This window comes from Hypanus sabinus, unplaced genomic scaffold, assembly GCF_030144855.1.
Source record: "Hypanus sabinus isolate sHypSab1 unplaced genomic scaffold, sHypSab1.hap1 scaffold_1656, whole genome shotgun sequence".
Taxonomy (NCBI): domain Eukaryota; kingdom Metazoa; phylum Chordata; class Chondrichthyes; order Myliobatiformes; family Dasyatidae; genus Hypanus; species Hypanus sabinus.
In genome coordinates, this window is record NW_026779738.1 from 28,112 (window position 1) to 55,713 (window position 27,602).

At 50.7% G+C, this 27,602-nt stretch overlaps 1 protein-coding gene across 1 annotated transcript; it reads left to right on the plus strand.

Moving 5' to 3' along the window:
* The first annotated feature begins 261 nt into the window (after positions 1-261).
* On the plus strand, positions 262-26,716 carry LOC132387242 (uncharacterized). Its single transcript, XM_059959602.1, has 6 exons — positions 262-883; positions 18,099-18,215; positions 21,413-21,549; positions 21,996-22,057; positions 22,528-22,616; positions 26,543-26,716. Exons 1-6 carry the CDS (start codon positions 262-264, stop codon positions 26,551-26,553), a joined length of 1,038 nt encoding a protein of 345 aa, XP_059815585.1. The 3' UTR covers positions 26,554-26,716.
* The last annotated feature ends 886 nt before the right edge of the window (positions 26,717-27,602 follow it).

A 27,602-nucleotide genomic window follows, 5' to 3' on the forward strand; every position in this document is an offset into this window, starting at 1 on the left:
CTGGAATGACTTGCCCGGGATGGCGGTGCGAACTAAAACATTGGGGGTATTTAGGAGACTCTTGGACAGGCACATGGATGACAGAAAAATAAAGGGTTACGGGCTAGTGTGGGTTCAGTACTCGTTTTAAGGAATATATGGTTCGGCACAATATCGAGGACTGAAGGGCCTGTACTGTGCTGTGGTGTTCTAGCGTTCCTGTCTTCTAGTGCCCACTGCTCTATCCCCGTCAGACCTTCTTGGCTCATCCGTCAGCTTTGCATGTTCCTGTGGAATCCCGCCCATCTTTGCCGACGCACCATCGAATGCATCCAATCACGATGCAGTTCGGCTTTGACGGAAACTACTCAGTCCGTGACTGAAGGAAACTGCAAAGAGTCGTGGACACAGCACAGCAAATCAGGCCTCATCTCCCTTCTCACCGTTCCCGTCCTACTGCACTCTCTCCTGGCACAGTCCGCCCTCCCCCTCTGTCTCTCACTCTTTCCCCTCTTCTCACCTCGTTGTCTTTCCCCATTGCTCTCGTATTTGGCCATCCATTATCCCATCGCTCTCTCCGCATCCCTCTCCTTCCCTTTCACAGTCTCTCCTCCTCTCTCTCTCCAACAATCCATTTGTCTCGCTGTCTCTCAACCCCTCTCCCCCCCTCGCCTACCCCAGCTGTCTCTTCTGCTGTCTCTTCACTCTCTGCGCGAACCTATCTCCCGTTCTCTACCCTTATCTCATTCTGTCCTTGATCAGCCTGTCCGACTCTCTCTCCCAGACGGACTGACCTCCACCTACTCAGAGCTGAACTTTCGGAGAGACGAACCGCTCACCGATGCGGACGAGGATCCTCCCATTGCCTCGGGACCCAGAATAGTGCCAACTGCTGCACAAACAGGTAAGAGTTCACAGTAGTGACACCTTTCTGGAAGCGTCAGCTGTCATTCGCTCCAATGTTTCAAATGTTAATGTCTGCCTCGACCACTTCTCTGGGATCTCCTTCCACCTCCTGTCTGTGATGTATAGAAATGATCTGGCTGTAATTGTAGATGGGTGTGTTGCTGAATTGCTTGTGATGCGAAGATGGGTGATCTGGTGGATCATGTTGAAAACTGGCAAAATAAAATTCAATGCGAGAGTGATGAGTCACAGATCTGGTTGGAGAAATGTCTGCGTTCAGCCCGTCATCTATCCGATGTGAGGAAAAAGAACAAAGCTGGAAAACAATAATACAACTGTGAAAAACAATAAACTCTGAATCCAGACGGTCACTTTCCCGTGGATCCCGAATCATAATCCTCTGGATAAGCCTCCCCTGAGGGACCCGGTCAAACACCCAGGGACTCCCACCTCACCGTGAATAATAATAAACTCTAAATCCAGACGGTCACTTTCCCGTGGATCCCGAATCATAATCCTCTGGATAAGCCTCCCCTGAGGGACCCGGTCAAACACCCAGGGACTCCCACCTCACCGTGATTAATAACAAACTCTGAATCCAGACGGTCACTTTCCCGTGGATCCCCTGTATCATAATCCTCTGGATAAGCCTCCCCTGAGGGACCCGGTCAAACACCCAGGGACTCCCACCTCACCGTGAATAATAATAAACTCTGAATCCAGTCGGTCAATTCCCCGTGGATCCCGAATCATAATCCTCTGGATAAGCCTCCCCTGAGGGACCGGGTCAAACACCCAGGGACACCCACCTCACCGTGAATAATAACAAACTCTGAATCCAGACGGTCAATTCCCCGTGGATCCCGAATCATAATCCTCTGGATAAGCCTCCCCTGAGGGACCCGGTCAAACACCCAGGGACTCCCCCCTCACCGTGAATAATAAAAAACTCTGAATCCAGTCGGTCAATTCCCCGTGGATCCCCTGTATCATAATCCTCTGGATAAGCCTCCCTGAGGGACCCGGTCAAACACCCAGGGACTCCAACCTCACCGTGAATAATAACAAACTCTCAATCCAGACGGTCACTTTCCCGTGGATCCCGAATCATAATCCTCTGGATAAGCCTCCCCTGAGGGACCCGGTCAAACACCCAGGGACTCCCACCTCACCGTGAATAATAACAAACTCTCAATCCAGACGGTCACTTTCCCGTGGATCCCGAATCATAATCCTCTGGATAAGCCTCCCCTGATGGACCCGGTCAAACACCCAGGGACTCCCACCTCACCGTGAATAATAACAAACTCTGAATCCAGACGGTCACTTTCCCGTGGATCCCGAATCATAATCCTCTGGATAAGCCTCCCCTGAGGGACCCGGTCAAACACCCCGGGACTCCCACCTCACCGTGAATAATAATAAACTCTCAATCCAGACGGTCAATTCCCCGTGGATCCCCTGTATCATAATCCTCTGGATAAGCCTCCCCTGAGGGACCCGGTCTAACACCCTGGGACTCCCACCTCACCGTGAATAATAACAAACTCTGAATCCAGACGGTCACTTTCCCGTGGATCCCGTGTATCATAATCCTCTGGATAAGCCTCCCCTGAGGGACCCGGTCAAACACCCAGGGACTCCCACCTCACCGTGAATAATAATAAACTCTGAATCCAGACGGTCAATTCCCCGTGGATCCCCTGTATCATAATCCTCTGGATAAGCCTCCCCTGAGGGACCCGGTCAAACACCCAGGGACTCCCACCTCACCGTGAATAATAATAAACTCTGAATCCAGACGGTCAATTCCCCGTGGATCCCCTGTATCATAATCCTCTGGATAAGCCTCCCCTGATAACCCGGTCAAACACCCAGGGACTCCCACCTCACCGTGAATAATAACAAACTCTGAATCCAGACGGTCACTTTCCCGTGGATCCCGAATCATAATCCTCTGGATAAGCCTCCCCTGAGGGACCCGGTCAAACACACAGGGACTCCCACCTCACCGTGAATAATAACAAACTCTGAATCCAGACGGTCACTTTCCCGTGGATCCCGAATCATAATCCTCTGGATAAGCCTCCCCTGAGGGACCCGGTCAAACACCCAGGGACACCCACCTCACCGTGAATAATAACAAACTCTGAATCCAGACGGTCAATTCCCCGTGGATCCCCTGTATCATAATCCTCTGGATAAGCCTCCCCTGAGGGACCCGGTCAAACACCCAGGGACTCCCACCTCACCGTGAATAATAATAAACTCTGAATCCAGACGGTCACTTTTCCGTGGATCCCGTGTATCATAATCCTCTGGATAAGCCTCCCCTGAGGGACCCGGTCAAACACCCAGGGACTCCCACCTCACCGTGAATAATAATAAACTCTGAATCCAGACGGTCAATTCCCCGTGGATCCCGAATCATAATCCTCTGGATAAGCCTCCCCTGAGAGACCCGGTCAAACACCCAGGGACTCCCACCTCACCGTGAATAATAATAAACTCTGAATCCAGACGGTCACTTTCCCGTGGATCCCGTGTATCATAATCCTCTGGATAAGCCTCCCCTGAGGGACCCGGTCAAACACCCAGGGACTACCACCTCACCGTGAATAATAATAAAAAACTCTCAATCCAGACGGTCACTTTCCCGTGGATCCCCTGTATCATAATCCTCTGGATAAGCCACCCCTGAGGGACCCGGTCAAACACCCAGGGACTCCCACCTCACCGTGAATAATAATAAACTCTGAATCCAGACGGTCAATTCCCCGTGGATCCCGAATCATAATCCTCTGGATAAGCCTCCCCTGAGGGACCCGGTCAAACACCCAGTGACTCCCACCTCACCGTGAATAATAACAAACTCTGAATCCAGCCGGCCAATTCCCCGTGGATCCCGAATCATAATCCTCTGGATAAGCCTCCCCTGAGGGACCCGGTCAAACATCCAGGGACTCCCACCTCACCGTGAATAATAACAAACTTTGAATCCAGCCGGCCAATTCCCCGTGGATCCCGAATCATAATCCTCTGGATAAGCCTCCCCTGAGGGACCCGGTCAAACACCCAGGGACTCCCACCTCACCGTGAATAATAATAAACTCTGAATCCAGACGGTCACTTTCCCGTGAATCCCGAATCATAATCCTCTGGATAAGCCTCCCCTGAGGGACCCGGTCAAACACCCAGGGACACCCAGCTCACCATGAATAATAACAAACTCTGAATCCAGACGGTCAATTCCCCGTGGATCCCGAATCATAATCCTCTGGATAAGCCTCCCCTGAGGGACCCGGTCAAACACCGAGGGACTCCCCCCTCACCGTGAATAATAATAAACTCTGAATCCAGTCGGACAATTCCCCGTGGATCCCCTGTATCATAATCCTCTGGATAAGCCTCCCCTGAGGGACCCGGTCAAACACCCAGGGACTCCCACCTCACCGTGAATAATAATAAACTCTGAATCCAGTCGGTCAATTCCCCGTGGATCCCCTGTATCATAATCCTCTGGATAAGCCTCCCCTGAGGGACCCGGTCAAACACCCAGGGACTCCAACCTCACCGTGAATAATAACAAACTCTCAATCCAGACGGTCACTTTCCCGTGGATCCCGAATCATAATCCTCTGGATAAGCCTCCCCTGAGGGACCCGGTCAAACACCCAGGGACTCCCACCTCACCGTGAATAATAACAAACTCTCAATCCAGACGGTCACTTTCCCGTGGATCCCGAATCATAATCCTCTGGATAAGCCTCCCCTGATGGACCCGGTCAAACACCCAGGGACTCCCACCTCACCGTGAATAATAACAAACTCTGAATCCAGACGGTCACTTTCCCGTGGATCCCGAATCATAATACTCTGGATAAGCCTCCCCTGATAACCCGGTCAAACACCCAGGGACTCCCACCTCACCGTGAATAATAACAAACTCTGAATCCAGACGGTCACTTTCCCGTGGATCCCGAATCATAATCCTCTGGATAAGCCTCCCCTGAGGGACCCGGTCAAACACACAGGGACTCCCACCTCACCGTGAATAATAACAAACTCTGAATCCAGACGGTCACTTTCCCGTGGATCCCGAATCATAATCCTCTGGATAAGCCTCCCCTGAGGGACCCGGTCAAACACCCAGGGACACCCACCTCACCGTGAATAATAACAAACTCTGAATCCAGACGGTCAATTCCCCGTGGATCCCCTGTATCATAATCCTCTGGATAAGCCTCCCCTGAGGGACCCGGTCAAACACCCAGGGACTCCCACCTCACCGTGAATAATAATAAACTCTGAATCCAGACGGTCACTTTTCCGTGGATCCCGTGTATCATAATCCTCTGGATAAGCCTCCCCTGAGGGACCCGGTCAAACACCCAGGGACTCCCACCTCACCGTGAATAATAATAAACTCTGAATCCAGACGGTCAATTCCCCGTGGATCCCGAATCATAATCCTCTGGATAAGCCTCCCCTGAGAGACCCGGTCAAACACCCAGGGACTCCCACCTCACCGTGAATAATAATAAACTCTGAATCCAGACGGTCACTTTCCCGTGGATCCCGTGTATCATAATCCTCTGGATAAGCCTCCCCTGAGGGACCCGGTCAAACACCCAGGGACTACCACCTCACCGTGAATAATAATAAAAAACTCTCAATCCAGACGGTCACTTTCCCGTGGATCCCCTGTATCATAATCCTCTGGATAAGCCACCCCTGAGGGACCCGGTCAAACACCCAGGGACTCCCACCTCACCGTGAATAATAATAAACTCTGAATCCAGACGGTCAATTCCCCGTGGATCCCGAATCATAATCCTCTGGATAAGCCTCCCCTGAGGGACCCGGTCAAACACCCAGTGACTCCCACCTCACCGTGAATAATAACAAACTCTGAATCCAGCCGGCCAATTCCCCGTGGATCCCGAATCATAATCCTCTGGATAAGCCTCCCCTGAGGGACCCGGTCAAACATCCAGGGACTCCCACCTCACCGTGAATAATAACAAACTTTGAATCCAGCCGGCCAATTCCCCGTGGATCCCGAATCATAATCCTCTGGATAAGCCTCCCCTGAGGGACCCGGTCAAACACCCAGGGACTCCCACCTCACCGTGAATAATAATAAACTCTGAATCCAGACGGTCACTTTCCCGTGAATCCCGAATCATAATCCTCTGGATAAGCCTCCCCTGAGGGACCCGGTCAAACACCCAGGGACACCCAGCTCACCATGAATAATAACAAACTCTGAATCCAGACGGTCAATTCCCCGTGGATCCCGAATCATAATCCTCTGGATAAGCCTCCCCTGAGGGACCCGGTCAAACACCGAGGGACTCCCCCCTCACCGTGAATAATAATAAACTCTGAATCCAGTCGGACAATTCCCCGTGGATCCCCTGTATCATAATCCTCTGGATAAGCCTCCCCTGAGGGACCCGGTCAAACACCCAGGGACTCCCACCTCACCGTGAATAATAATAAACTCTGAATCCAGTCGGTCAATTCCCCGTGGATCCCCTGTATCATAATCCTCTGGATAAGCCTCCCCTGAGGGACCCGGTCAAACACCCAGGGACTCCAACCTCACCGTGAATAATAACAAACTCTCAATCCAGACGGTCACTTTCCCGTGGATCCCGAATCATAATCCTCTGGATAAGCCTCCCCTGAGGGACCCGGTCAAACACCCAGGGACTCCCACCTCACCGTGAATAATAACAAACTCTCAATCCAGACGGTCACTTTCCCGTGGATCCCGAATCATAATCCTCTGGATAAGCCTCCCCTGATGGACCCGGTCAAACACCCAGGGACTCCCACCTCACCGTGAATAATAACAAACTCTGAATCCAGACGGTCACTTTCCCGTGGATCCCGAATCATAATCCTCTGGATAAGCCTCCCCTGAGGGACCCGGTCAAACACCCCGGGACTCCCACCTCACCGTGAATAATAATAAACTCTCAATCCAGACGGTCAATTCCCCGTGGATCCCCTGTATCATAATCCTCTGGATAAGCCTCCCCTGAGGGACCCGGTCTAACACCCAGGGACTCCCACCTCACCGTGAATAATAACAAACTCTGAATCCAGACGGTCACTTTCCCGTGGATCCCGTGTATCATAATCCTCTGGATAAGCCTCCCCTGAGGGACCCGGTCAAACACCCAGGGACTCCCACCTCACCGTGAATAATAATAAACTCTGAATCCAGACGGTCAATTCCCCGTGGATCCCCTGTATCATAATCCTCTGGATAAGCCTCCCCTGAGGGACCCGGTCAAACACCCAGGGACTCCCACCTCACCGTGAATAATAATAAACTCTGAATCCAGACGGTCAATTCCCCGTGGATCCCCTGTATCATAATCCTCTGGATAAGCCTCCCCTGATGGACCCGGTCAAACACCCAGGGACTCCCACCTCACCGTGAATAATAACAAACTCTGAATCCAGACGGTCACTTTCCCGTGGATCCCGAATCATAATCCTCTGGATAAGCCTCCCCTGAGGGACCCGGTCAAACACACAGGGACTCCCACCTCACCGTGAATAATAACAAACTCTGAATCCAGACGGTCACTTTCCCGTGGATCCCGAATCATAATCCTCTGGATAAGCCTCCCCTGAGGGACCCGGTCAAACACCCAGGGACACCCACCTCACCGTGAATAATAACAAACTCTGAATCCAGACGGTCAATTCCCCGTGGATCCCCTGTATCATAATCCTCTGGATAAGCCTCCCCTGAGGGACACGGTCAAACACCCAGGGACTCCCACCTCACCGTGAATAATAATAAACTCTGAATCCAGACGGTCAATTCCCCGTGGATCCCGAATCATAATCCTCTGGATAAGCCTCCCCTGAGAGACCCGGTCAAACACCCAGGGACTCCCACCTCACCGTGAATAATAATAAACTCTGAATCCAGACGGTCAATTCCCCGTGGATCCCGAATCATAATCCTCTGGATAAGTCTCCCCTGAGAGACCCGGTCAAACACCCAGGGACTCCCACCTCACCGTGAATAATAATAAACTCTGAATCCAGACGGTCACTTTCCCGTGGATCCCGTGTATCATAATCCTCTGGATAAGCCTCCCCTGAAGGACCCGGTCAAACACCCAGGGACACCCACCTCACCGTGAATAATAATAAACTCTCAATCCAGACGGTCAATTCCCCGTGGATCCCCTGTATCATAATCCTCTGGATAAGCCTCCCCTGAGGGACCCGGTCAAACACCCAGGGACTACCACCTCACCGTGAATAATAATAAACTCTCAATCCAGACGGTCACTTTCCCGTGGATCCCCTGTATCATAATCCTCTGGATAAGCCACCCCTGAGGGACCCGGTCAAACACCCAGGGACTCCCACCTCACCGTGAATAATAATAAACTCTGAATCCTGACGGTCAATTCCCCGTGGATCCCGAATCATAATCCTCTGGATAAGCCTCCCCTGAGGGACTCGGTCAAACACCCAGGGACTCCCACCACACCGTGAATAATAACAAACTCTGAATCCAGCCGGCCAATTCCCCGTGGATCCCGAATCATAATCCTCTGGATAAGCCTCCCCTGAGGGACCCGGTCAAACATCCAGGGACTCCCACCTCACCGTGAATAATAACAAACTCTGAATCCAGCCGGCCAATTCCCCGTGGATCCCGAATCATAATCCTCTGGATAAGCCTCCCCTGAGGGACCCGGTCAAACACCCAGGGACACCCACCTCACCGTGAATAATAACAAACTCTGAATCCAGACGGTCACTTTCCCGTGGATCCCGAATCATAATCCTCTGGATAATCCTCCCCTGAGGGACCCGGTCAAACACCCAGGGACTCCCACCTCACCGTGAATAATAACAAACTCTGAATCCAGACGGTCACTTTCCCGTGGATCCCGAATCATAATCCTCTGGATAAGCCTCCCCTGAGGGACCCGGTCAAACACCCCGGGACTCCCACCTCACCGTGAATAATAATAAACTCTCAATCCAGACGGTCAATTCCCCGTGGATCCCCTGTATCATAATCCTCTGGATAAGCCTCCCCTGAGGGACCCGGTCTAACACCCTGGGACTCCCACCTCACCGTGAATAATAACAAACTCTGAATCCAGACGGTCACTTTCCCGTGGATCCCGTGTATCATAATCCTCTGGATAAGCCTCCCCTGAGGGACCCGGTCAAACACCCAGGGACTCCCACCTCACCGTGAATAATAATAAACTCTGAATCCAGACGGTCAATTCCCCGTGGATCCCCTGTATCATAATCCTCTGGATAAGCCTCCCCTGAGGGACCCGGTCAAACACCCAGGGACTCCCACCTCACCGTGAATAATAATAAACTCTGAATCCAGACGGTCAATTCCCCGTGGATCCCCTGTATCATAATCCTCTGGATAAGCCTCCCCTGATAACCCGGTCAAACACCCAGGGACTCCCACCTCACCGTGAATAATAACAAACTCTGAATCCAGACGGTCACTTTCCCGTGGATCCCGAATCATAATCCTCTGGATAAGCCTCCCCTGAGGGACCCGGTCAAACACACAGGGACTCCCACCTCACCGTGAATAATAACAAACTCTGAATCCAGACGGTCACTTTCCCGTGGATCCCGAATCATAATCCTCTGGATAAGCCTCCCCTGAGGGACCCGGTCAAACACCCAGGGACACCCACCTCACCGTGAATAATAACAAACTCTGAATCCAGACGGTCAATTCCCCGTGGATCCCCTGTATCATAATCCTCTGGATAAGCCTCCCCTGAGGGACCCGGTCAAACACCCAGGGACTCCCACCTCACCGTGAATAATAATAAACTCTGAATCCAGACGGTCACTTTTCCGTGGATCCCGTGTATCATAATCCTCTGGATAAGCCTCCCCTGAGGGACCCGGTCAAACACCCAGGGACTCCCACCTCACCGTGAATAATAATAAACTCTGAATCCAGACGGTCAATTCCCCGTGGATCCCGAATCATAATCCTCTGGATAAGCCTCCCCTGAGAGACCCGGTCAAACACCCAGGGACTCCCACCTCACCGTGAATAATAATAAACTCTGAATCCAGACGGTCACTTTCCCGTGGATCCCGTGTATCATAATCCTCTGGATAAGCCTCCCCTGAGGGACCCGGTCAAACACCCAGGGACTACCACCTCACCGTGAATAATAATAAAAAACTCTCAATCCAGACGGTCACTTTCCCGTGGATCCCCTGTATCATAATCCTCTGGATAAGCCACCCCTGAGGGACCCGGTCAAACACCCAGGGACTCCCACCTCACCGTGAATAATAATAAACTCTGAATCCAGACGGTCAATTCCCCGTGGATCCCGAATCATAATCCTCTGGATAAGCCTCCCCTGAGGGACCCGGTCAAACACCCAGTGACTCCCACCTCACCGTGAATAATAACAAACTCTGAATCCAGCCGGCCAATTCCCCGTGGATCCCGAATCATAATCCTCTGGATAAGCCTCCCCTGAGGGACCCGGTCAAACATCCAGGGACTCCCACCTCACCGTGAATAATAACAAACTTTGAATCCAGCCGGCCAATTCCCCGTGGATCCCGAATCATAATCCTCTGGATAAGCCTCCCCTGAGGGACCCGGTCAAACACCCAGGGACTCCCACCTCACCGTGAATAATAATAAACTCTGAATCCAGACGGTCACTTTCCCGTGAATCCCGAATCATAATCCTCTGGATAAGCCTCCCCTGAGGGACCCGGTCAAACACCCAGGGACACCCAGCTCACCATGAATAATAACAAACTCTGAATCCAGACGGTCAATTCCCCGTGGATCCCGAATCATAATCCTCTGGATAAGCCTCCCCTGAGGGACCCGGTCAAACACCGAGGGACTCCCCCCTCACCGTGAATAATAATAAACTCTGAATCCAGTCGGACAATTCCCCGTGGATCCCCTGTATCATAATCCTCTGGATAAGCCTCCCCTGAGGGACCCGGTCAAACACCCAGGGACTCCCACCTCACCGTGAATAATAATAAACTCTGAATCCAGTCGGTCAATTCCCCGTGGATCCCCTGTATCATAATCCTCTGGATAAGCCTCCCCTGAGGGACCCGGTCAAACACCCAGGGACTCCAACCTCACCGTGAATAATAACAAACTCTCAATCCAGACGGTCACTTTCCCGTGGATCCCGAATCATAATCCTCTGGATAAGCCTCCCCTGAGGGACCCGGTCAAACACCCAGGGACTCCCACCTCACCGTGAATAATAACAAACTCTCAATCCAGACGGTCACTTTCCCGTGGATCCCGAATCATAATCCTCTGGATAAGCCTCCCCTGATGGACCCGGTCAAACACCCAGGGACTCCCACCTCACCGTGAATAATAACAAACTCTGAATCCAGACGGTCACTTTCCCGTGGATCCCGAATCATAATCCTCTGGATAAGCCTCCCCTGAGGGACCCGGTCAAACACCCCGGGACTCCCACCTCACCGTGAATAATAATAAACTCTCAATCCAGACGGTCAATTCCCCGTGGATCCCCTGTATCATAATCCTCTGGATAAGCCTCCCCTGAGGGACCCGGTCTAACACCCAGGGACTCCCACCTCACCGTGAATAATAACAAACTCTGAATCCAGACGGTCACTTTCCCGTGGATCCCGTGTATCATAATCCTCTGGATAAGCCTCCCCTGAGGGACCCGGTCAAACACCCAGGGACTCCCACCTCACCGTGAATAATAATAAACTCTGAATCCAGACGGTCAATTCCCCGTGGATCCCCTGTATCATAATCCTCTGGATAAGCCTCCCCTGAGGGACCCGGTCAAACACCCAGGGACTCCCACCTCACCGTGAATAATAATAAACTCTGAATCCAGACGGTCAATTCCCCGTGGATCCCCTGTATCATAATCCTCTGGATAAGCCTCCCCTGATGGACCCGGTCAAACACCCAGGGACTCCCACCTCACCGTGAATAATAACAAACTCTGAATCCAGACGGTCACTTTCCCGTGGATCCCGAATCATAATCCTCTGGATAAGCCTCCCCTGAGGGACCCGGTCAAACACACAGGGACTCCCACCTCACCGTGAATAATAACAAACTCTGAATCCAGACGGTCACTTTCCCGTGGATCCCGAATCATAATCCTCTGGATAAGCCTCCCCTGAGGGACCCGGTCAAACACCCAGGGACACCCACCTCACCGTGAATAATAACAAACTCTGAATCCAGACGGTCAATTCCCCGTGGATCCCCTGTATCATAATCCTCTGGATAAGCCTCCCCTGAGGGACACGGTCAAACACCCAGGGACTCCCACCTCACCGTGAATAATAATAAACTCTGAATCCAGACGGTCAATTCCCCGTGGATCCCGAATGATAATCCTCTGGATAAGCCTCCCCTGAGAGACCCGGTCAAACACCCAGGGACTCCCACCTCACCGTGAATAATAATAAACTCTGAATCCAGACGGTCACTTTCCCGTGGATCCCGTGTATCATAATCCTCTGGATAAGCCTCCCCTGAGGGACCCGGTCAAACACCCAGGGACTCCCACCTCACCGTGAATAATAATAAACTCTGAATCCAGACGGTCAATTCCCCGTGGATCCCGAATCATAATCCTCTGGATAAGTCTCCCCTGAGAGACCCGGTCAAACACCCAGGGACTCCCACCTCACCGTGAATAATAATAAACTCTGAATCCAGACGGTCACTTTCCCGTGGATCCCGTGTATCATAATCCTCTGGATAAGCCTCCCCTGAAGGACCCGGTCAAACACCCAGGGACACCCACCTCACCGTGAATAATAATAAACTCTCAATCCAGACGGTCAATTCCCCGTGGATCCCCTGTATCATAATCCTCTGGATAAGCCTCCCCTGAGGGACCCGGTCAAACACCCAGGGACTACCACCTCACCGTGAATAATAATAAACTCTCAATCCAGACGGTCACTTTCCCGTGGATCCCCTGTATCATAATCCTCTGGATAAGCCACCCCTGAGGGACCCGGTCAAACACCCAGGGACTCCCACCTCACCGTGAATAATAATAAACTCTGAATCCTGACGGTCAATTCCCCGTGGATCCCGAATCATAATCCTCTGGATAAGCCTCCCCTGAGGGACTCGGTCAAACACCCAGGGACTCCCACCACACCGTGAATAATAACAAACTCTGAATCCAGCCGGCCAATTCCCCGTGGATCCCGAATCATAATCCTCTGGATAAGCCTCCCCTGAGGGACCCGGTCAAACATCCAGGGACTCCCACCTCACCGTGAATAATAACAAACTCTGAATCCAGCCGGCCAATTCCCCGTGGATCCCGAATCATAATCCTCTGGATAAGCCTCCCCTGAGGGACCCGGTCAAACACCCAGGGACACCCACCTCACCGTGAATAATAACAAACTCTGAATCCAGACGGTCACTTTCCCGTGGATCCCGAATCATAATCCTCTGGATAATCCTCCCCTGAGGGACCCGGTCAAACACCCAGGGACACCCACCTCACCGTGAATAATAATAAACTCTGAATCCAGACGGCCAATTCCCCGTGGATCCTCTGTATCATAATCCTCTGGATAAGCCTCCCCTGAGGGACCCGGTCAAACACCCAGGGACTCCCACCTCACCGTGAATAATAATAAACTCTGAATCCAGTCGGTCAATTCCCCGTGGATCCCCTGTATCATAATCCTCTGGATAAGCCTCCCCTGAGGGACCCGGTCAAACACCCAGGGACTCCAACCTCACCGTGAATAATAACAAACTCTCAATCCAGACGGTCACTTTCCCGTGGATCCCGAATCATAATCCTCTGGATAAGCCTCCCCTGAGGGACCCGGTCAAACACCCAGGGACTCCCACCTCACCGTGAATAATAACAAACTCTCAATCCAGACGGTCACTTTCCCGTGGATCCCGAATCATAATCCTCTGGATAAGCCTCCCCTGATGGACCCGGTCAAACACCCAGGGACTCCCACCTCACCGTGAATAATAACAAACTCTGAATCCAGACGGTCACTTTCCCGTGGATCCCGAATCATAATCCTCTGGATAAGCCTCCCCTGAGGGACCCGGTCAAACACCCCGGGACTCCCACCTCACCGTGAATAATAATAAACTCTCAATCCAGACGGTCAATTCCCCGTGGATCCCCTGTATCATAATCCTCTGGATAAGCCTCCCCTGAGGGACCCGGTCTAACACCCAGGGACTCCCACCTCACCGTGAATAATAACAAACTCTGAATCCAGACGGTCACTTTCCCGTGGATCCCGTGTATCATAATCCTCTGGATAAGCCTCCCCTGAGGGACCCGGTCAAACACCCAGGGACTCCCACCTCACCGTGAATAATAATAAACTCTGAATCCAGACGGTCAATTCCCCGTGGATCCCCTGTATCATAATCCTCTGGATAAGCCTCCCCTGAGGGACCCGGTCAAACACCCAGGGACTCCCACCTCACCGTGAATAATAATAAACTCTGAATCCAGACGGTCAATTCCCCGTGGATCCCCTGTATCATAATCCTCTGGATAAGCCTCCCCTGATGGACCCGGTCAAACACCCAGGGACTCCCACCTCACCGTGAATAATAACAAACTCTGAATCCAGACGGTCACTTTCCCGTGGATCCCGAATCATAATCCTCTGGATAAGCCTCCCCTGAGGGACCCGGTCAAACACACAGGGACTCCCACCTCACCGTGAATAATAACAAACTCTGAATCCAGACGGTCACTTTCCCGTGGATCCCGAATCATAATCCTCTGGATAAGCCTCCCCTGAGGGACCCGGTCAAACACCCAGGGACACCCATATCACCGTGAATAATAACAAACTCTGAATCCAGACGGTCAATTCCCCGTGGATCCCCTGTATCATAATCCTCTGGATAAGCCTCCCCTGAGGGACACGGTCAAACACCCAGGGACTCCCACCTCACCGTGAATAATAATAAACTCTGAATCCAGACGGTCAATTCCCCGTGGATCCCGAATGATAATCCTCTGGATAAGCCTCCCCTGAGAGACCCGGTCAAACACCCAGGGACTCCCACCTCACCGTGAATAATAATAAACTCTGAATCCAGACGGTCACTTTCCCGTGGATCCCGTGTATCATAATCCTCTGGATAAGCCTCCCCTGAGGGACCCGGTCAAACACCCAGGGACTCCCACCTCACCGTGAATAATAATAAACTCTGAATCCAGACGGTCAATTCCCCGTGGATCCCGAATCATAATCCTCTGGATAAGTCTCCCCTGAGAGACCCGGTCAAACACCCAGGGACTCCCACCTCACCGTGAATAATAATAAACTCTGAATCCAGACGGTCACTTTCCCGTGGATCCCGTGTATCATAATCCTCTGGATAAGCCTCCCCTGAAGGACCCGGTCAAACACCCAGGGACACCCACCTCACCGTGAATAATAATAAACTCTCAATCCAGACGGTCAATTCCCCGTGGATCCCCTGTATCATAATCCTCTGGATAAGCCTCCCCTGAGGGACCCGGTCAAACACCCAGGGACTACCACCTCACCGTGAATAATAATAAACTCTCAATCCAGACGGTCACTTTCCCGTGGATCCCCTGTATCATAATCCTCTGGATAAGCCACCCCTGAGGGACCCGGTCAAACACCCAGGGACTCCCACCTCACCGTGAATAATAATAAACTCTGAATCCTGACGGTCAATTCCCCGTGGATCCCGAATCATAATCCTCTGGATAAGCCTCCCCTGAGGGACTCGGTCAAACACCCAGGGACTCCCACCACACCGTGAATAATAAGAAACTCTGAATCCAGCCGGCCAATTCCCCGTGGATCCCGAATCATAATCCTCTGGATAAGCCTCCCCTGAGGGACCCGGTCAAACATCCAGGGACTCCCACCTCACCGTGAATAATAACAAACTCTGAATCCAGCCGGCCAATTCCCCGTGGATCCCGAATCATAATCCTCTGGATAAGCCTCCCCTGAGGGACCCGGTCAAACACCCAGGGACACCCACCTCACCGTGAATAATAACAAACTCTGAATCCAGACGGTCACTTTCCCGTGGATCCCGAATCATAATCCTCTGGATAATCCTCCCCTGAGGGACCCGGTCAAACACCCAGGGACACCCACCTCACCGTGAATAATAATAAACTCTGAATCCAGACGGCCAATTCCCCGTGGATCCTCTGTATCATAATCCTCTGGATAAGCCTCCCCTGAGGGACCCGGTCAAACACCCAGGGACACCCACCTCACCGTGAATAATAACAAACTCTGAATCCAGACGGTCACTTTCCCGTGGATCCCGAATCATAGTCCTCTGGATAGGCCTCCCCTGATGGACCCGGTCAAACATCCAGGGACTCCCACCTCACCGTGAATAATAATAAACTCTCAATCCAGACGGTCAATTCCCCGTGGATCCCCTGTATCATAATCCTCTGGATAAGCCTCCCCTGAGGGACCCGGTCTAACACCCAGGGACTCCCACCTCACCGTGAATAATAATAAACTCTGAATCCAGACGGTCAATTCCCCGTGGATCCCGAATCATAATCCTCTGGATAAGCCTCCCCTGAGGGACCCGGTCAAATACCCAAATGAAGTTCACGAAGACAACACCCACGACTCCAATTTAGTCAATCGCGTACGAGAGAGGAAAACACCTGTGGAATTAGTCAGACTCTCCTCTGCCTTTGCCGAGTCCAGGAATCTGGACTCTCAGCAGTTACGGCTGAAGGTAACTGAGGCTGGGAGAGGGAGGGGTGATCGTGGTGGAAGGAGAAACCGCAGTTGGTGGGTGAAAGGGAATCCAAATCGGGGAGACGCTGAATGATGTCAGTGATTTGGACTACGGGATTAAATCTCATGGACCTGATGGAATGCACGCTCACATCCCCTGCTTCACACTCCCATTCGGATATGTCCATACATGGCCTCCTCTACTGCCATGATGAGGCCAAACTCAGGTTGGAGGAGCAACACCTCAATTACCGTCTGGGTAGTCTCCAGCCCCTTGGTATGAACATCGAATTCTCCAACTTCTGGTAATTCCCTCCCTCTCCCTTCCCCATCCCACTTTCACTCTGCCTCCTCTCCTGGCTGACTCTCTCGTGATTCTGACTTTACTAACCATAGTGCTTTCCCCTTACATTCCTTCTTCATTTCTCCGGCCTATCCCCTCCCGCACCCCTTGATCTTTCCTCTGATTGATTTTTCACCTTCCACCCTCCCCCCACATAGCGCCCCTGCCCCCTTCAGTTCTGCCGATGGTTCTCGGCCCGAAACGTTGACTTCTCGTTTCAACGAATGCAGCCGGATCTGCTGAGTTCAATCAGCTTGTTTGTATAGACTATTATTTAGATGGTGAGAGAATTAAAAATGCAGAGCTGCAAACGGACTTGGGAGTGCTTGTCCAAGACACCCTAAAGCTTAACCTCCATGTTGAGTTGGTGGTGAAGAAAGCGAATGAAATGTTGACATTCATTTTTAGACGTATAGAATATAAGAGCAGGGATGTGATGTTGAGGCTCCAAAAGACACACGTGAGACCACACTGAGAGCATTGTGTGCAGTTTTAGGCTCCTTGTTTTAGACAGGATATACTGACATTGGAGAGGGTTCAGGGAAGATTCACGAGAATAATTCCAGGGATGAGAGGTTTCCTGTAGGAGGAACATTTGGCAGCTCCTGCGCTGTATTCCCTGGAGATCAGGAGAATGAGAGGGAAATCGTTATAGAAACATTCCGAATGTTGAAAGGCCTGAAGGGATTAGATATGGAAATGTTATGTCCCATGGTAAGCGATTCTAGGACAAGAGGGCTCGATTTCCGGATTGAAGGACGTCCTTTTGGAACTGAGCTGTGGAGAAATTACTTCCATCAGTGGCTGTTAAATATGTGGAATTCGTTGCCACGAGCGGCTGTGAAAGCCAAGTCTTTGGGAGCATTTAAAGCAGAGAGAAATAGGCTCTTGATTTGCCCGGACAGCAAAGGGTATGGGGAGAAGACAGTGGAGTGGGTGTGACTGGAACAATTGGATAGGCCTATGATTGGATATCAGGGTAGACGCGATTGCCCGAATGGCCTCCTACTGCTACTATATCTTATGATCTCATGGTCTTGTGGTCTCCCCACAGCTGCGCATGACCGGGAATCAAAAGTGAAGATTGGAAATAGACCATACCGTCAGATCTGCCTTCTCTGCCTAGTTCCGTCCGCCCTCATCGTGATAGTGGCCGGTCTGTCGATCCATGGTGAGTGGAACGGGCTCCGGGTGGAGTCAGACTATAAATAAAGAGAGTGGAATGAATTGTGATTGTGAAACACCACAGTGACACCTACACGCCGCTTACCACAGCACGGACACACCCCTGACCGTGACAGAAACACGGCCTTTACCGTAACACAATCAAGAGTCGTCCTGACACCGACACGCTATTCACCAGAACATCAATAATCCTTTCACCGCAGCACGGGCACGACCTTCAACGAGGTGGGGGATTATATGGGAGGCAGGGGTTTGAAGGTCGGCTCAACATTGTGGGCAGAAGGGCCTGTAATGTGCTGGACTATTCTATGCTCTACGTTCTATTTTCTATGAGACATAGATACACTGTTCACCACAACAATGACACGAACATCGCCGTGAATCGCACATGGCAGTTACACTGACCGCAACACACCCCTCGTGGTAACATCGACGTGCCCCTGACCGTCTCACCGATAAATTCCTCAAAGCAAAACCGAAAAACCCCTCACAGTGACACCGACACGCTCATCACCGTGACACTGAAGTACCTTACACCGTGACACCTTCACGCTCCTCAACGTGATCCTCTATGCACCGCATCGTGAGAAAGACTCACACGTCACTGTAACACACCTTACCGGGACAGTATCGCCCCTCAACATTACGCCGATGCACCGCTCACTGAGGAAATTACCCGCACCTCACAAGGACACAGGAAAACCCCTGAACGTGATACGGACCCCTAAACTCACAATGACACCGACATAGTACTCTCCGTGACATCGTCACACAGCGTTACACTCTCACACACACCGTGGCCATGACATGTCTCTCAAAGTGAAACACATACATACGTGAGAACAGCACACCGTGTCACAGGTTCTCCACCCACCGTGATCCCACCAACCCCTCACTCTGACATTTCCCTCTCCTTGACGTCGAGATACACTTCATTTTGATCTGGCACGACACTCGCCGGGGCATAAAAACACCTATAAAGGTGACACCGACACATCCCTCACAAGAACATTGACCTGCCGCGCACGATACTGACGCAGCCCCTCATTGTAACTTCAAGAAAATCTTCAACAGGGCATTGATATACCCTGCAGCGTGACACATACACGCCCCTCACGGTGGCGCCGACGCCTCGTACTGTTCCGCCAGATTATCCTTCACTGTGACACCCTTCACCGTGACACTGACACAACACTTACTGTGACCCGTTCGGTAGCGTGGAGCTGACTCACGTGTCTCTGTAAACGCTAAACATCCTTCACCATCTCTCTCAGTATCACAGATTCGTCACTCTAAGGACACCTGCCAGCGAAACTACCATGAGTTAAACTCAACCCTTCAATCCAAGCTTTCTGCGCTCAACTCTAATCTGTCCATTCTTAAACAAATGCACAACGATCTCCGTCACCAGTTCTGTAAATTTTTGACCAGAAGAAGAGGTGAGGCATCATCCCCCTCTTTCACCTGCTCCTCATCACAGGGCAGGCATGGAGAGAGGATGTGTCACTCTGTGCTTGACATCGGGAGTGTGTGAAGAGATGGTTTGGAGGGTGATTCTCTCTGTGCTTGACCGGGTGAGTGTGTGATTGGAATGCGTGGACGAAGTTTCACTCTATCAATGTATCCAGGAAATTGTGATGGGACGTTGACGAGGTGGATTCATTCTGGGTATGACCACGGGGTTGTGAGACGTAACATTACAGCTTCACTCGATGTCTCACTCCGGGATATGGATATGGATCGACCTTCACTCTGCGTCTGACAGCGGGATTGTGTGATGGGACAGTGCCCAGAGAGATTCACCCCATCTTTGCCCCTTGAAGTGTTTTATGACACCGTGGGCAGAGAGTTTCACTGAGAATCCGGGACTGTGCGACGACACGGTCATTCTATTTGTCACCCGATTGTGTGATCGGATGTTGTGGAGGGAGTCTGACCCCGGGGCTGTGCCATGGGAGCTTGTGGGACAAACCTTGCTTTCTGTGAAAACACAGGGTATCGCGATGAGTCGGTGCAGAGATAGTCTCACTCTGTGGCTCGCCAGAAAGTGTATCATGGGACTTAAGGAGGGAGATTCAAATTGTATTAAACCCGGAAAAGTGTGATGGGACCGTGTGGGACAAACCTTGCTTTCGGTGAGAACACAGGGTAGCGCGATAAGTCGGTAAAGAGATAGTCTCACTCTGTGCATCTCCCATCACACATTCCCGGTGTCAGACACAGAGTGAAACTCCCTCCACACCGTCCCATCACACATTCCCGGGGTCAGACACAGAGTGAAGCTCCATCCACACCGTCCCATCACACACTCCCGGGGTCAGACACAGAGTGAATCTCCATCCACACCGCCCCATCACACACTCCCGTGGGCAGACACAGAGTGAATCTCCCTCCACACCGTCCCATCACACACTCCCGTGGGCAGACACAGAGTGAATCTCCCTCCACACCGTCCCATCACACACTTCCGTGGGCAGACACAGAGTGAATCTCCCTCCACACCGTCCCATCACACACTTCCGTGGGCAGACACAGAGTGAATCTCCCTCCACACCGTCCCATCACACACTTCCGTGGGCAGACACAGACTGATCACTCACCGCAAGGCCTAGGCAGGAATGAGCTGACATGTAAATGGAGGAGGAGGCATAGTGAACATGGGATAAGGGAAGGGAGGGGGAGGTAATTGCCGGAAGTTGGACAATTCAAGGTAGCTTCATCCTGTGTCTGACCCTGAAAGTTTGAATGGACAATGTGGAAACAGCGTCCCTTACTGTCTGATCTCGAGAGTGCGTGATGCGTCAGGTCGGATCCTGAATTACCACACTTTGCGTCTGACTCTGACTGTGGGCAGAGATAATACCGAAGGACAACTAGAATATGTGACGTGACTGTGTGGAGTGAGTTTCGGTCTGCGTTCTATCCCAGCAGTGTGTGATAGGAAGGTGTGGATGGAGTTTCCCATCGACTCCGGGAGTGTGTGAAAGGAGGGTGTGAAGGGAGATTTATTCATTTTCTGACCGCAGGAGTGTATGAGGGGACGCTGTGGAGGCAGCTTAACTCTCCGTCTGCCCCCGTGTGAGTGTGATTGGGCAGTGTGGAGGGGGTTTAACTTTTTCTGATCCCAGCTGATGCAACGGGATTTATGGTGGAGATTCACGGTTTGTTATTCCTGAGTTGCAGAGACAACGTGTCCCCAGATCAAAACTGAAGACCGTTGTTATTTCATATCCACGTTTGGAACATCTTATGATGGAGCGAGGCACAATTGTTCGGAACTTGATTCAAGGCTCCTCGAAATAAATTCAAACAAGGAAAAGGTATGTTTTACCGCGAGAAGAGACATCAATAATCTAGAAGTAGCGGCGTGAGACAGACACTGAATCTCCCTACACACAATACCACCACATACTCCAGATGTGAGACACAGAGTGAATCTCCCTCCACACCGTCCCATCATACACTCCCGGGGTCAGACACAGAGTGATTATTCCTCTACACGGTTCCATCAATCACTCCCGGGGTCAGACACAGAGTGAATCTCCCTCCACACCGTCCCATCACACACTCCCGTGTTCAGACACAAAGTGAATCTCCCTCCACACCGTCCCATCACACCCTCCCGGTGTTCATACAAAGTGTGAAACTCACACCATAGTCCCGAGCTCAGACACTGTGTGATTCCCTCTTTGTACCGTCCCTTCACATGGATATGCATTGTTAGAGTCTGGTTGCAAACATTAACTGAAGGGATTTAATTTCACAGAAGTTTGTTTCCAACGCCGTCCAACGACACGTAACATACTGGATTGGAAAATGCGCAGACAGGTGAGGTTTGGACTGTTGCAGCTCTGTGAGGTGGAAGTGAGACAGTGGGATTAGTTTGGAGACTGAAACGAGGTCGTGGGGATAGAGTCAGGCAGTGGGATTAGTTTGAGTTCTGACAGGTCTGCGGGGAGAGAGGGAGTCAGTGAGATAAGTTTGGAGAAAGACAGGGTTGTGGGGAGAGTGAGACAGTTGGATTAGTTTGTTGACAGACTCAAGTTTGCCGGGGGAGGGTGGTGCAGTGGGATTAATTTGGGAGCTGATTCGTGAATGTAGGGGAGAGCGGTGTAGTGGGATTCGTACGGCGATGGACCCGGGGCTGAAGGGAGAGCGCGGTATCTTAGGATAAGTTTAGAATCTGACAAGGGGCTGTGGAGAGAGGCGCAGATTAGTGGGATTAGTTTGGTGACCGTCTCCGGTTGTCTGCTGGATCTGTTTTGTCTCTGTTGAAATTGTCTCACCCTCATTGACAGGAATGTGACCTCTGATCTTCTGTACGAGTTAAACTATGAAACGCCCAGCTGCAATAAGTGCGGATCGAGTTACCGTTACAGTTGCAAAGGTAATTACAGATTCATCTGCGAGAAGATGGGATATTTGTACCCGGATATTGCTGAAGAGGTCCAAGGTCTCTGTCAACTGCCTCTCGGGCCGACTTCAATCAAGTGACTTCACCCCACTTCTCCCCGTTCAATCTACCTCACCTTCACTCCCACATTCTTTTATCCCCTCCCACCCTATCTTCCCCTGCTTTCTACCCCAGTCTCCTCCACTACTTGCATCCCCATTCTCCCCCCTACTGACCCTCTCTCCACTTAGACCACTCTTCTCCCCTTCCTGCCACGAACTACCCCACTCCCTCCATTTACTCCTTCCTACTCACTCCTCTTCTCACTCTGCCCTTCTTCTCACAAACTCATTCCGCTTCTCCCCATCTATCTCTGTCTCGTACCCCAGTCCCTGCCTCTCCTCTCTCCGTTCTCTCCACCGACTCTCACGTCAATACTGTGCATACTAGCTCTCGATGCCCCAACCAAGAGGAGAAAAGGCAGTGTATTCACCCTATATTTGCCTCCCCTGGCTTCCTACCCACGCTCCAAGGAACAAAGTCCCATCCTTCTTTTATTTTCTCCATAACTCAGACCCTCGAGTCCCGGCAACATCCTCGTAAATCTCCCCCCGCACTCCTTCCATCTCAGTGGCATCTTTCCTAAGGAGGGCGACCAGAACTGAACACCGCCCTGCAAGCGCGACCCTTCCTGCAACTACAACGTGACTTCAGTGCGGTGCAAAGATGTAAAATTAACGTAAATAGGGGAAGTTAATAAATACTGCAAAAAGGAGAATACCGAAGGTGTGTTTAAGTGTTCAGGGAGCGTTCGCAATCTGATGGCGGAGGGGAAGCAACTGATTGTAAATTGTTGAGTTTACAGGCGCCTGTACCCCATCCCCGATAGTACCGATGAGCACAGGGTATTTCCCGGCGGGAGGGGGTCCTCTCTGATGGATGCGGTCTTCCCGAGGCAATCCCTCTTGAACATGTCCTCGATGGAGGGGAGGTTTGTGCTCGTGATGGGGTTGGCTGAGCCTAGAACCCTCTGCAGCCTCTGGCGACCCTCTGCGTTGCAGCCTCCACACCAGGCGGCGATGCGACAAGTCAGAACGCCCTCCACAGTACATCCGGGGAAATTTGCGAGTCTTCAATGGCAGACATCTCCTAAAACTCCTAACGCTCTAATCCGTTTTGCAACTAGAGAGATATAACCATAAAACCATATAACAATTACAGCACGGGAACAGGCCATCTCAGCCCTTCTAGTCCGTGCCGAACGCTTACTCTCACCTAGTCCCAGCGACCTGCACTCAGCCCATAACCCTCCATTTCTTTCCTGTCCAGAATTGTCATTTCTTTAAATGACAATATCGAACCTGCCTATACCATTTCCACTGGAAGCTCGTTCCACACAGCTATCACTCTCTCAGTATAGAAATTTCCCCTCTTGTTGTCCCTACACTTTTGACTTCTAACTTAACTCATGTTCCCTTGTTTGAATCTCCCCTACTCTCAATGGAAGAAGCCTATCCGCATCAACTCTAGCTATCCCCCTCTTAATTTTAAATGCCTCTATCAAGTTCCCCCTCAACCTTCTACACTCCAAAGAATAAAGACGTAACTTGTTCAGCCTTTCTCTGTGACTTAGGTGCTGAAACTCAGGAAACATTCTAGTAAATGTCCTGTGTACTCTCTCTATTTTCTTTACATATATCTTATAATTCGGTGAACGGAACTGTACACAATACTCCAAATGTAACCTCACCCAAGGCCTTGAACAATTTTAACATTACATCCCAACCCCTATACTCAATGCTCTGATTTATAAAGGCCAGCATACCAAAAGTATTCTTCACCACCCGATCCACATGAGATTCCAACTTCAGGGAACTATGCACCATTATTCCCAGATCACTCTGTTCACCCGCATTCCTCAATGCCCTCCAATTTAGCATGTATGTCCTATTTTGATTAGTCCCACCAAAATGTAACACCACGCACCTATCAGCATTAAACTCCAGCTGCCATCTTTCAGCCCTCTCTCCTAACTGGCTTCAATCCCTCTGCAAGTTTGGAAAACCTTCTTCACTTTCCTCTATACATCCAATCTTTGTATCATAAGCAAATTTGCTGATCCAACTTGCCACATTTTCATCCAGATTATTGATATAGATGACAAATAACAATGGACCGAGCACTGATCCCTGTGGCACACCACTAATCACAGACCTCCACTCAGAATAGCAATCCTCCACTACCACTCTCTGACTTCTTCCATTGAGTCAATATCTAATCTAATTTACTACCTCTCCCTGTATACCTAGCGATTGAATCTTCCTAACTATCCTCCCATGCGGGATCTTGTCAACGACCTTACTGAAGTTCATGGATACAACATCCACTGCCTTCCCTTCATCCACTTTCCTGGTAACTTCCTCGAAAAACTCTAATAGATTGGTTAAGCATGACCTACCGCGCACAAAGCCTTGCTGACTGTTTCTAATATGCAGCTGTCTATTCAAATACTTGTAGATCCTACCTCTTAGTATTGCTTCCAATAATTCACCGACTACCGATGTCAAACTTACCAGCCTACAATTTCCTGGTTTACTTTTTGAGCCTTTTTTAAACAATGGAACTACATGAGCTATCCTCCAATCCTCCGGCACCTGACCCTTGGAGATTGACATTTCAAATATTTCTGCCAGGGCCCCTGCAATTTCAACACTAGTCTCCCTCAAGGTCCGAAGGAATACCCTGTCAGGTTCTGGGGATTTATCTGCTCTGATTTGCCTCAAGACAGAAATCACCTACTCCTCTTTACTCTTCCTGTAACGGGGCGACCAGAAATGGTCCCAACTCCGATCTATTTTTGGTCAGTTTCTCGCACCCCAGTCGTGTTCACTGAAGTCGCTCTCTCCTTCAACGCCTCCATTTATTCACGGTCTGGTCCTTTCCACTCCACACTGAGGCTGAACAGCGCTTCCGCTCCAACTTGCGATGAACAGCAGAAAACAGCCTGGCCGGATCCACACTTGGCAGATCACTGCTGACCCCAATAAAACTGGTCTTCCTCAAATTCGGAAACTAAACTCAACTTCACACTTATCCTTTTCCATAATGACCTTTTAAATAATGGCATCAACATCACTAGATGCAATGTGGTCCTCTACATAAACTTCTGTCCTTTGCCTTGTCCCATTCCGCAGTAGGAGATCAAGTTTTGCAGTCCCTCGATGGGACTTTATACGTACTGATTCGGACAACTTTCTTCCAAACGCTTGACAAACTATTCCACTGGTCCTTTCACAGTATGAGACTCACAGTCAATACCTGCTAAAATCACCCAAGATCACAGCGAAATGCTTCTTGCAACAGTCTACGACCTCTTACAGGTCTGTTCCTCTAAACTCCCAGGACTGTTGCCCCATGAACGAGTTAATTCCTTTTTATTCCTCAGCTCCTCCCTTAAGTCCTCACGTGGACGAGTTCTCCTTTCTGTCCTAACTGACCATTGCCGTGATATATTCAACGACTAGTTCAATATAACCGTCGCCCTTGAATTATCCCCGTATTAGTACGTCTAAAGCAGCAGATACCGGGAATGATGAACTAACGGTCCTGCCATTCCTGCAACCAACTCTCACTAATTGCTATAATATCATACTTCCAGGCGTTGGGCCCAGCCCTTAGCTCATCTTCCTTTTGTACAATACTTCCTGCATGGTGATGGACGCATCTCAGAACATGAGTCCCAGCAGGATCAACCTTTTCCTTCCTGACTTTGTCTGAGGTCTGAATAACATCTTTCACAACAACCACTTCACTATCTGTTATCAGAATCTTGTTTCAGAACAGGACTGAAGTTTAAACCCACCACTCCGCCTTTCTAATGGCGAAACTCACGCTGGGATATTACTTCTACTTCGGTTCAGGTGTAAACTGAGAGAGTTGCTCGCTGGCGGAGAAAATGAAGGAGCGGCGCAACGCGGAGCGGTGTTTTGCGGCCTCCAGGCAGCAGTCTGTGCTGCCCCCTCGTGTTCGCCCTGCAGAAGACAAGCTCTGTTATGGTCGACTGCAGATTTGCATAAATGTGTGTATATATGTGAATGTATATACAGTCTAATTTGTGTGATCGTATAAGTACTGATATTCACCGTGTGCTTTCTATTTTACCTGATGCATTTTTACTGATGTATGGTTGAATGACAATTAAACTCGGATTGGATTGAAACGCTCTCTTATGCACAGTTCTCACCTTCCTTAGAAGCCCCAGTGATCCAACTATCTGAAGCCCTCATTCCCACCCCAACACCTGAGCCACGTGTTGATCTCTATTACCCTCCTATTTCTGGCGACACCAGCCCGTGCAGAACTCGGCCGCTCACCCTCCCATTTGACATTGATGAGGACCCACTCCGAGAGCTCGCGGGAGGCAGGAATCTCTATCCTGCAGAGAAAGGCAGTTTTATGTTCCCCAAACCAGGAATCGCCGATAACCACCGGTTGTTTCATCTCGCCTTCCCTTCTTAACCAGAGAGACAACCTCGGTGCCAGAGACCGGAACTCTGACACTTTGCTCTTCTCGGTCATTTCCACTCATCTCCCCCACCCATAGGAAGTGACGTATAGGAAGTGGTAGACCTGTTATCAAGCCAGTTGGGCACAGGGGTACTCTGCAGTGGGTCTAGCTAGTTAACCCCATTCAACATCCTGACTCTCGGCCAGTTTCCTGTTATCTACATATGGTGTCTAACATCCTCCCAATATATCTCCCGACTATTCCCCCAACTTCTCAAATGATCCTGAGTTCATCCAGTATCAGTTCCAACTCCATAAATCCGTGTGTTAGAATCTGCATCCGGAGGCATTTATCAGAGGCGAGGTTGTCAGAGTCACTGGAGGTCTCCCTGTCGTCACAGATCCTGCAAGAGGAGCATTCAACTCTCCTGCCAGGCATGCCTACTGTTCTAACTGTGCAATTATAAACGATAG

Excerpts from the sequence above, each read along its gene's own strand:
- LOC132387242 (XM_059959602.1), top strand. The coding sequence starts at position 262 with ATGTTCCTGTGGAATCCCGCCCATCTTTGCCGACGCACCATCGAATGC. Across the intron at positions 18,216-21,412 it reads GGCCGGTCTGTCGATCCATG|AGACAACGTGTCCCCAGATC; the intron begins GTGAGTGGAACG and ends CCTGAGTTGCAG. Across the intron at positions 21,550-21,995 it reads TAAATTCAAACAAGGAAAAG|AAGTTTGTTTCCAACGCCGT; the intron begins GTATGTTTTACC and ends TTAATTTCACAG.